Source organism: Ailuropoda melanoleuca, chromosome 12 (assembly GCF_002007445.2).
Source record: "Ailuropoda melanoleuca isolate Jingjing chromosome 12, ASM200744v2, whole genome shotgun sequence".
In the NCBI taxonomy this organism is placed as follows: Eukaryota; Metazoa; Chordata; class Mammalia; order Carnivora; family Ursidae; genus Ailuropoda; species Ailuropoda melanoleuca.
In genome coordinates, this window is record NC_048229.1 from 42,399,215 (window position 1) to 42,410,649 (window position 11,435).

At 41.8% G+C, this 11,435-nt stretch overlaps 1 protein-coding gene across 4 annotated transcripts in view; it reads right to left on the minus strand.

The window, feature by feature from the left end:
• Positions 1 to 4,539: 4,539 nt before the first annotated feature.
• Positions 4,540 to 11,435, minus strand: part of DPY19L3 (dpy-19 like C-mannosyltransferase 3) — a 69,492-nt gene continuing 62,596 nt past the window's right edge. For all 4 annotated transcript variants that reach the window (XM_034639610.1, XM_034639609.1, XM_034639608.1 and 1 more), the window contains 2 exons: positions 9,807 to 9,965; positions 4,540 to 8,347 (listed from right to left, as the gene is read on the minus strand). In XM_034639610.1, coding sequence (XP_034495501.1) covers positions 8,186 to 8,347; positions 9,807 to 9,965 — 321 coding nt within the window. In that variant the 3' untranslated portion in view covers positions 4,540 to 8,185. The remainder of the gene's footprint in view (positions 8,348 to 9,806; positions 9,966 to 11,435) is intronic.

Sequence of the window (11,435 nt, forward strand, 5' to 3'; positions counted from 1 at the left end):
CGTAATAGCAATGATAAGAGAGATAATTGTTTACAGGTGTCATTTCCTGGGGAAGAAAATCTACCTTTTCTCGCAGGAGAAAATGCTAATCGTTTCATTAAATGTATGAGCCCTAATTAGCACACTGCTGCTCTAAGTACTGTGCTAGTCCCGAAATCATGTTCTTTCACTCTTTTCTCTCTCTTAAGCAGATCCATACACAATCACTTCTATTTTCTTTATATGTTCATCTTGGCAAAGCTTTGACATTTATCTTCACCAGTGATAATGTCTTCCAAAAAACATGCAATCAACAGCCTTTCTTAGACTTAGTCCATGACTGTTTTTTCCCTCCCTCCCATATACATATATATACATACAGAGATACAGACACACCTCTCCTTGTGATGTAAATATATACTGAAAGATACTAAGAAGCTGGTTTCCTTGCAAACTGCTCTTGTTAATCTCCTTCTAAGCCCGTACAGTTTTTTTTTTTTTTAAGTTCTTTTCTACAGCAAGAATAGTTCACATAAATTACTAAGGGCTCTTTAGTATCTGTCTGACTCATATAACTTTGTTCTTCAGACTTTTCTCTTTGATGTTCTAATTTTGATGATTGAGAACGATGATGATAATATCCTAAGGCTTCCACCAACTGTACTTACAATGTGCAAAGTACTGGGCCTAGTGTTTTAAATGTTGTTGCATTTAATCCCCTCAATGGGGGCACCTGGGTGGCTCAGTCAGTTAAGCATCTGCCTTCGGCCCAGGTCATGATCCCAGGGTCCTAGGATCAAGCCCTGCATCGGGCTCCCTGCTCAGCGGAGAGCCTGCTTCTCTTTCTCCCTCTGCCTGCTACTCTGCCTACTTATGCTCTCTAGCCATCTGTCAAATAAATAAGTAAATAACCTTTTAAAAAAATCCCCTCAATGACCCCATAATTTTTGCACTTCTATTTACAAAACAAGAAACTGAAGCTAAGAGGATAAGTAGCTTGCCCAAAGTCATATAGGTCCATTGTCCTTCCTTCACTTGTGGGACTTGAGTTACACTTCCAGGATAAAGTGACATGTTCTAAGAAATATCTCCTGCTTTTTTCTTTTTCATCTTTTCTCCCAGGTTTTAGTCTGGATATCTTCTTCTAACCTATTGTCCAGTTGATCAATTCTCTCTTTGGTTGTGTCTAATTTGCAATTTAATCCATTACTGAGTACTTAATTTATTACACTTTTCAGTTCTAGTATTTCCATGTTGTTCTTTTTTATAGTTTTCAGTTCACCTAAATTGTCCATCTTGTCATTTAATTTCTTAAATATAATAAGCACAGTTTAAGTCTGTGCTTTAAACTCCAATATATGATTAGACTGTGGCTGTTTCTATTTCAATTGTTTCAGTCTTTTTTTGATTGAGTGCTATACATTATATATTTGGAAATGCAGAGATGATTTGAGGCCATGGATTAGGTTATCATCCTTCATAGCAGATTTACATTTGCTTTGGACAGGCAGTTAGGATAACAGCCTCTACTCCTAGGATAAGGTATAGCCTTTCTCGTGTCTCAGTTAGTTCAGTGGCTAGGGAGGCTCACCATAATCTCTCCTTGCTGGTTGGACCACAATTGCAATGTCTCCTCAGCACTGTGTATCCTCTGAAGTCTCTGTTTGGCTCTCTGCCATTTACCAGATGTCCTCTGGTAAGCCATACACGTTTGGGTTAGGAATTAGCCAAGGACCCCAAGGGAACTTCTCAGTTTTCTCTTTCTGCAACGCCCTCCTCTCTAGTGCCCTGCCCCTCCAACTCCTACCAAATCCTAGCCACTCAGCTATGAATTCCAACCCATTTCTTCCAGTAAGACTGCTACTGCTTGAGCTCCATTTCCCTACGCCACGTTTCAGAAGACTCCAAGGAAGACAGGCAGGGTGAGATTGGGACTCTCCTTGTGTGCTCCCCTTCTCTTAAAGTTTGTCGTCCTGGGTTAAGTGCTACCAAATAAGTTAGTTTTGGCCAGAGCCTGGTTTTCTTTCTAACCTGTGGTCGGCAGGATCCTAAGATGGCCCCCAACATTGCCACCCCCTGGTGAACATGCTGTGTATAATCCTCTCCCCTTGGGTGTGAGTGGGCCCTGTGCATATGATTGACGTCACTCCCATGATTATGTTACACCATATGGCAAAAGTGAAGGGACTTTGTGGATGATGTAATTCAGTCCCAGGTCAGTTGATTTTGAGTTAATAAAAATGGAGATTATCATGGAGGGGCCTGACTCACTCAAGTGAAAGGCCTTAAAAGAGGAATTGGACCTTCCTGGAGAGATGCTCTCCTGCTGGCCTTGCGGAGTGAAGAAGAGTGGCCTCTAGGAACTAATGGCCTCCTGCAACCACAAGTAATTTGATTCTGCTACCAATTTATCATTTGCCAGAGAATTGTATATGTTAGTTTATATAATTACTTTACCAGTTCTGGTTCTGGGATTATGTCTTCTTTCACATCCTTAGATCATGTATTTTTGCCCTTTCTTAATCAGATTTACCAGGTATTTATTTCATTAGTCTTTTAAAAAGAACTAGCTTTAAAACACCAATCTTTTAGGGATTTGTCCTTTCTACTATTTCCCTAGTTGATTGAGTCCAGTTCTTTTAAATTTTAATCTTCCCAGTTTCCTGATTTGTTGATTCTAACTTCTTTTTCACGATGAAAAATTCCAAACTAGCTTAAACCATAGCAACTCAATCTTGTTTTACCTACATGCGCCCACAAAATCATTTTGATGTAAACCCTGTCATTATAATTCCATCTGCAAGTATTTGAGCAGAGGCATATCTCATTTTATTGCGCTTTGCAGATATTGCTTTTTTTTTTTTTTTTAACAAATTGAAGGTTTGTGGCAACCCTGCATTGAGCATTTCTTTTGGCACCACTTCTCCAACAGCATTTGCTCACTTTGTGTCTCTATGTCACATTTTAATAATTCTTACAATATTTAGAACTTTTCACTTTATATATATATATATAAAGATTTTATTTATTTGAGAGAGAGAGCATGAGTGGTGGGAAGGGCAGAGGGAGAAGCAGGCTCCCTGCTGAACATGGAGCCCCATGCAGGGCTCGATCCCAGGACCCTGGGATCATGACCTGAGCTGAAGGCAGACGTTTATCCAACTGAGCCACCCAGGCGCCCCTCATTATTATATTTCTTATGATGATCTGTGACCAGTGATTAAGACTTGCCGAAAGCTCCGATGTACATTTTTTAGACATAATGCTGCTGCACCCTTAACAGACTACAGTATGATGTAAGCTTAACATTTATGCACATTAGGAAACCAACAAATTTATTTGACTTACTTTATTGCGATGTTTGCTTTATTGTGGTGGTCTGGAACCCAACCTACAATATCTCTAAGGTATGGCTGTATAAATTCTAAAAGATAAGGACTTAAAAAAAATAACAAGTCTATATCACATCTAAAAATATGTAGTAAGTCTTCAATATCATCATTGTTCAAAGGGCTTTACTAGAGTAGAGTTCGGGGACAAGGACAGAGCCAATTTCAAGATGCCCTCCTCCCGGGATACTCCCTGCTGTAAGCGTGTGGTTTTCAAGCACTAAGAAATACATTTTATACGGCACCTCGGTTCAATGATGCCTCCACGTATAACAAACCACTACCGCACAAAACAGTACTTACCTTCCCCATTTGTGCTGTCCCCTTCCCCATCTCTCCCTTTCTTTCTTTCAGTCCTCTGATACCGGTTGCAACCCACTAAACTGATTTCACTTTACACTATAGTTCTATTATCTGCACTTCAAAAAACAATACTATAAAGCAAACTTGTTTTAAATTAGCTGAAAAGGTTTGAGATGAGTTTCAGATACCACTTTTGAAAGGGGCAGAGAAACAGCATTTCATCTTCTACGTGCCTGGTGTCAGCCAAACCATTACCTGTTCAGTTCATTCCTATCCCGAATCTCTCATTTATCTGTACTCTTTGTAACTCTTCCTGTGTTACAGATCATTCTAGCAGAGTGTACTCAATAACTTCAGAGTGTAAGAGCTTTCTAAGAGTCTGCACAAAATATCCGAGACCCCACAGCCGGTTTCTTCTATTTGGAAGCATACTGGTCTATTTCTGTTTGGAATTTCAGTATCTGCTCTGAACAATGTAACAGTCAAGCAGACTTATCTATAAACTCTTACCGAAATATGGACTACCGCCTATCTCCCCGAATTACTATCGATGGAAAATTTAATCAACAAGTAGAAACAATTCCAAAGGTGAAAATAAACAGCATTTACCTTTTTGAGGATAAATTCTGCTGATAGCGGCCTTCTCTTTAGAAATACAAACTATAACCCTGACGTTCAAGTAAAACAAGTAAGTAGTTATCAAACCAAATTCCATGAAAAAATAAACTCCTTCAACATTAAAAAGTCCAGCCAAAACCTTGGCACAACCATCTTTAAGGACTAGACTCTATGTAGCACATATTTAATACACTTCAATAGCTGGGTCCTTGGTTTCTGACCTTCAAAGAAAGGAAAAACACTCATCTTGTGTACTTTAAAAGAGCTTTATTTAGTATATAATCTCCGTACAATTCAGTACAACAAATTATAAAAGCTCTTTGTAAGATTTTACCCAGAGGATGTTAAATACAGAAAGCCAGTTGCCAGTTGCTACAAGAAAGCAAGCCACTCTACTCTCATCTTAAAAGTTTTTTTCCATCAACAGAAAAGCACTCTCTTCTGGGCCAAAAGGTTGTCATATATAAAGCATCTGGGAGCATATTAACCAAGATACACGATCTGAGCATGTTTTAGTATCTTCCTATTAATTCCAAGGTTTAAATGAAATTTTAAAAATGGAGTATTTCTATGTTAACTCAGGTAGCTTTTGGAAAAGATGAGCTAAAATTGGTACATCTTAGACAAAAAGACGTCTGAGTCACGTGGGATCAGAATAAACATGTTTAGCTAATTTGTGAAGTAAAGATGCGGACCAGATGAACCTCTACATCTGTCCTTGCCCTACCCCCCACGCGCGCACACGCATGCACGCACACCCACACACACACACCCCTCGCTGACCTCACAAAGTTCAAGAAAATCATCTCTAAGTGGACAACAGATGGCCTAGATAACACCTAACTATGCTCCTGGCTCATGTATCTGAAATGAATCCCTACTTCTCAAGTCTGTAATAAAAGAGTGACTGGAACCTTTCAACTGTAGTAGAATCTCTATTAGCCACTGAGATCAGCATCAGCCATTTAATGAAGCCAGTAGATTTCAGCAGGGAATCATAACTTTAAATGTATAATTGTCCATTCATTTGCTAATCTGCTGTGAAACCAAGGTCTTTCCTTTGCAATAAGGGTTCAACGATTCCAGTTCTAGGCTTGCATAAATCATACAGTAATATGGTTCGGGTACATTTTAATACCTCTGGTCAGTCTAGATATTTTTAAAGGCAGAGTGAGTACTTAAATCTATAAAGCAACCGAAGCTCAGAAATTTTCTTGAATTTTATGTTTTCCCAATAATTTAGAATTTTCCCAACCACACCTAATTTATTTAGAAGCAATTTTTGTTAGCAACTCGACCTTCATCAAACCTTACCAAAACATTCCAGTTAATGTTCACAGAAATGACCCTTGCTTTTTACACCCCTATTTCCTAGGTCTGTGTTGAACTGTGTCCTCACAACAAGAAGGAGAACTGGCACAGAGCAGTTCGGCAGGGGCACAGAGCGCACAGGAGGGAGCACAGGCAGGAGGGGACACGGGGAGCGGCCTGGTCAGTCAGCTCACAGGAGGGATGGAGACTGTCGGGGAATCTGGTGAGTCACGTAAGCAGAAGGTCATTAAGAGCACTTACTGTACTTAGAGGTTCTTCTGAACGCTAACTCTGAAGCAAAATCAAGTGGTTACTCTACCCATAAAAAAAACAGCCACAATTTGAGGCTATTACCAAATATTAACACAGCCGCTGAGATCTGTGTGGCGGGGAGCGAAGGCCCCGGGTGACGTGCTCTGGCTTGGTAGAGGGCCAGGAGTCAGTCACTCTTCCTCTTTCTTCCTGTGGACTCCGATGAGAAGGTCATAAAAGAGAAACTGATGAGCATTAACAATGTTTAACATGATTTGTTGACAGACGTGGTCATCAGAAAAGAAAAATGTCTACTCTACACGGTCACAGTGTCTTGGAAAGAGTATATGCATGGATTCTGTCTTGCAAGATTTTTTTTTTTTTTTGGCACTTTATATTTTTCACTGAAGACTCAACACTCGATGTCTTGGCAACAATGGCACCTACACTAGGAGAAAAAGATTCCTGTGTGCCATCAAGGTGGTGGTTATCGATAAGCATACAAATTTAAGTACATGTTTCTTATACTGAGACTCCACATACCCAAATGCTTAGATTAGTGCATATAGAAATAGTTAAAATAAAACCGAAATCTATCAGGAAGTTAATAGACGACTTGAAAAACGAAACTACATGGTCTAACATGTACCTTACATGTGCTTCGTTTCAATTAAGAGTAAGGCACTCGCTGAAGGATGTACTGACCCATGCTGTCAGCCACACTAGGCATGCATCATTACTGGCTTAATTAAAGTTTTAGTACTGATTAAAGTGTTTTATTATTGTATTATCCTAACCTGCAGTGGTCTCCAACCTTATTACAGGATACAGGAAAGACATAATTCAGGAGTTTCAGCTGCATAATTTAGTAACCCAGCCAGTGTCAATTTTTTATTTAAATAAGTTTTGATAAAAAAACTGAGTATCCTGGAGTCCAACATGACAGTGTAACATTTCTTTTTGAATACTGTTTAATAAGTAGGAATGTGAAATAATTTGAAAATGTGATATATCTATCTTGATGCGTACGGTAATTTACTTCAGTACAACTGCAAGGAGAAACCTTTACATCATTTTCAACTGGCAAGAACAGGGGAGAAAGTTAATTTCATTAACCATCTTGATTTAATTAAATGTGCAATATGCTTTTATCAGCAACTTTTACATGTCCCCCTCATTAGAAATTAATTATAAAAGCAATTATCAAAAACTTTTTGAACAGGTATACATAATACTCTTTGTTGTTTACAAATAAGCGTGACTTAGAGGCACTTGGTTACCTTTTAGTAAGAAAAAGAATAACACGACCCAGGCCCTCACAGTAAGATTGGAGACCACAAATCAAATTTGGTATGAAAATGCTCTCTGCCAAAAATATTGTATTAGTGAATTAGTTAAGATAGAACATTTTAAAAATATTCAGACTTTGCAAGGTTCTAGGCTGTAAAAAATACAAAGGCTAAAAACAAAAAGTTTAGAAAATTTCGCAAACCCAGTAAATTTAAATGAGTAAGAAATGAAGAAAAATTTTCTTACTTGCAAGATAGGCTGAATAGTATCAATAGATTTTAAAATAACACTAAACAGTAACAAAACCCGCTTGGCTACATCACATTTCGGCTCCTTTCACAACTTACAATAAGGAATTTGTCACACTTTTCTGTATCCAGCATTAAAACATGCACCCACATGCGCGTACACGTAACACACACACACACACACGACACATGACACGTATACTGAAGTGCTACACTTTACATTTCAGACAGGGCACAACGAAAAGTTTTAGATGTATATAAAGACCTAACATGATTTTTAAAAAAATATTAAAAGCATGACAGTTGGAAAACATTATAAAAAATTTAGGTGAAATAGGATGATAAGGAGCTTTTTAAAAAGCCATCCCTTGGTCTTCACTAATGAAATAATACTTAAGAATTTAATTATGCATCCCCTTCATTCGATTCCACCATAGCTGTCTGAAGTCAGTGAACAGTATCTCAATGCTGAACAGCCTCTGGGTTTCCACCATGATGTGTGGCTGTTCAGGCTGCTGTGGCCCACTTAGTGTTCTCCCCAACAATGAGATTCTAGACCAGTCCTAGAAAGTTGAGAACGTTTAGGCTAAAGAACATTAATGAAACAAGATAGAAAAGACAGAAGCTTGTGTAAGATACTGTCAAGGACGGTAACGCTTGTGTAAACATCTCTACAACTTACTCATATCACAGCTTTGTGGTACAGGCTACCTAACGACATATGAAATGTTACTGTTGAGTTTCATTAGGATGGACCTTCATGTATCAAAAATAGAGGTTGAACAGAGAGCTTGGTTACTTGTTTCTTGATAGCTTGTAAACGTGGAATGTTTTGTTCTGGAACACTCTAGTGAAGTATGCTGTGTAGGGTGGCAGGTTTTTCTTTATCTCTTCACAGAAGCGAGGGTGGCCTGCAAGTTTCAAATCGGGATCATTCTCTCCTGGGCCATCCATCATCTAAAGCCAAAACAAAACCAAATACAATTTGGGGGGAAAATCATATTTACAGGAGACAAGAGAAGTAGGAATAGGTATTGGGTCTCTTTGAGAGTGATATGTTAGGTGAATGTAAATTGTATTATTTCAACGTCAGTGGCTACTTAAAGATCATCTGGTCCACCCCTTCCCCTTCAGAAGTGTAAATCAAGGCTGAGGAGGGAGCCGAGTGTCACACGATGATCACCTTCAATGGCAAAGCTAGAAGCAGAACTTGGATCTCCTTGTTCTTAGGAATGTACTACACTGCCACTCTCACAAAGATGAAGTGCAGAGAAGAATGACTATGACCAGAGCGAATCCTCCAACTCATGAGATGGCCTACTTAGAAAAAGTTACATGCAAATCAAAATTTAAATGCATGTCTTTAGTCTGTTATCTCCTCTGATTTCAAGATAGTCAGAGACAGCTACTTTCTTTGAGCAAAAATTTGAATCCATGTTCTCTTTCCCCCAGGTTTACTGAGGCATAACTGACAAATCAAATTGTATATAGTTAAAGGATAACAACCTGATGATCTGATACACACGTACATGGTGAAACGGTCACCACCATCAAGTTAAGGCATACGTCCGTGCTGGTCAGAGGACAGAGCTATGAGGTTATGAGTTATGATGCAGTTATAAGGTGAGGGAGTCCTGAGGCTCTAACGTACAGCACGGTGCCCGCAGTAACCAGACGTGAAGTCTGCCATGACAGTAGACTGGAGGTGTTCTGAATCTCCAATTCTGTACAGTCAAGTTGTTGTTGTTGTTGTTGTTGTTGTTGTTTTGAGATTTAGGCCAGGCTTATCATTTTTTCCCATTCATTTTTAAAACTATCTGTCAGCTTTTATACCAAATAATTACAGCACACATCACCTCTTAAAGGGTAAAAATCTTCTGCTGAGCTAATCTGAGACCTGGCACAGCTTCAAGAACATTTTCCTCAGAAGGAGGAGGGAGAAATAGCTTGTTCTTCTGTTCTGGAGTGAACGCTTGGCCACAGAAAGCCATCTTTGTGGCACTGTGCCTGTGGACAAAGGGGACAGTGACAGAGCGGTGGCTGGGAGGGGAGCCCTGCGGCCACAGTCACACTCACATGCCGGCCAAAACGATGCTTCAGAGTGTAGGTTTTAAAAGGTTGAGGTTTTGTTTTTTATTTTAACAGCAAAGCCTTAAAAAATGGATTCTATGCAGAGTCTCAGGATACAAATCAGCTAAACACAGAGCTGCTCTATTTGATATGAAGTTGGGGCCTAAAACTCCATTATCTGTCCCCTCGCCCAGCCCCCACGGCCGGCCCTGAAGTGCCAGAGCCAGGAGTCCCACAGAATGCAGTGAAGCTAGGTACTTGGTTCATAACATCATTCTGTAACGTACAGAGGTTCAGAGTGGACCCCCCTCCAGAAGCCTTGCCCGGGACGAGGGGACAGGCTTACGTGCCCATTGGCGATATCCAGCAGGTCCCGCAGCCGGCAGCCCCGCTGGTGCCTTCGTTCGTAGCAAATGCTATCTTCCAGGATGACGTAGTCAGCACCAAAGGACCTCAGGAGGGCATGCACATCCTCCGGGGACCTCTTTGCATATATCTGATAAACCTGCAAAATGAGATAAACGGGGGACAGGGAAAAATACCACTCAACCGCCAGGAAGTTAGTGGAGGGGTGTCTAATGCGGGAACGTCCCGCGGGGGTTGAGCCGAAGACCTAGACACCTCTTCCCATGCGGGCCACTCACTCATCCGCAGGCCTGCAGTGTGGCGGGGAAACTGCCAAAAGAATATTGTAATTACTCAGCCTGGAGAAAAGGAAGAGTGAGTCATGCTGAATGCATTTGGATTTAGACACCAAAAAGATATGGATTTAAAATGTATCACTGGGAGTTATTCATCGGTAGGTGCCAATTCTAAGGCTGCTTCCCCAAGGTAAACAACACGGTGGAGTAAATAAGACTCCTTCTCTGCCTTTAAAAAGATCTTTGGGCAGAAAGCATCCATTCAGCATGATGGCGCAGCCCAGGGCACCCATACCTGTAAGGAGCCCCAGCTTCTGACAACAGCAGTTGCGGAGAAGGACCGCCATAGGTCCTTGGTGCCAGACTGCCCCTGCTTGAGCAGCAGGAGACCCTACACTTCTCTGTCACCCGTCCCGGAGCAAGAACACACAGCACCCAGTGGCGGCTCGGCGGGAGGCACGTCCTTCCCACTCATCCCCAGCACCACATCCCTTACGTGAAGACAGACGGTGAGCTCCGGGTGCTCTGTGACTTGCGTCAGGAAGACGCTGCGTGTCTTTTGTGTGTGTGTGTGTGTGTGTGTGTGTGTGTGTGCGTGTGTGAATGTGTGGGGGGTGGCGGAGAGGGCTGCCGACTCCTCTCCTGCACACTGATTTCTAATGAGGTCTCTGAAGAGACGGGGGCGCTGAGGGCCAGCGTGCCCATCCAGACGGGCGCCCCCGCTGGGGAGGCGGTCTGCTTCTGCTGCTGGTGCCGTGGGGCCCTCCTCGCCACACTCCAGCAGCGGGCCTCACGCCCACGGTGTTCCCAGGACTTGAAGGTCACGACTGCAGAAGGGCACCTGGACCCATACGACATCAGTTTTGTGAGAGCACAAAGCTCGGTCCCCACACATGGGCAGGGTCCTGGAGGCGATGGTGCTCAGAGGAGCCCCTTGTGCACCTGCTGTGGCTTCTGCCCACCCCCCCCCCCCGGGAGTCCCACCACACAGGCCACCTCTCCGCCGAACTCTGGGTCTGGAGAGCCAGGGACCCTCCCTGCTTCCTCCAGCTAACCTGGGGCGATCTCGAATACTTGCACCAATTGAAAAATTCCCATTTTAGCAGGACTCTAGGTTCAAATATTCTCATAAAATCCAGGTGATTTAGTAAAAACCATGTGCTTTTAGGCCAGTTAAATCTCAGGCCAAAACAAGACTTTTCAGCAAATTTTGAGCTATTAAGATTAAGAAATGACTGGGGCGCCTGGGTGGCACAGCGGTTAAGCGTCTGCCTTCAGCTCAGGGCGTGATCCCTGCGTTATGGGATCGAGCCACATCAGGCTCTTCTGCTATG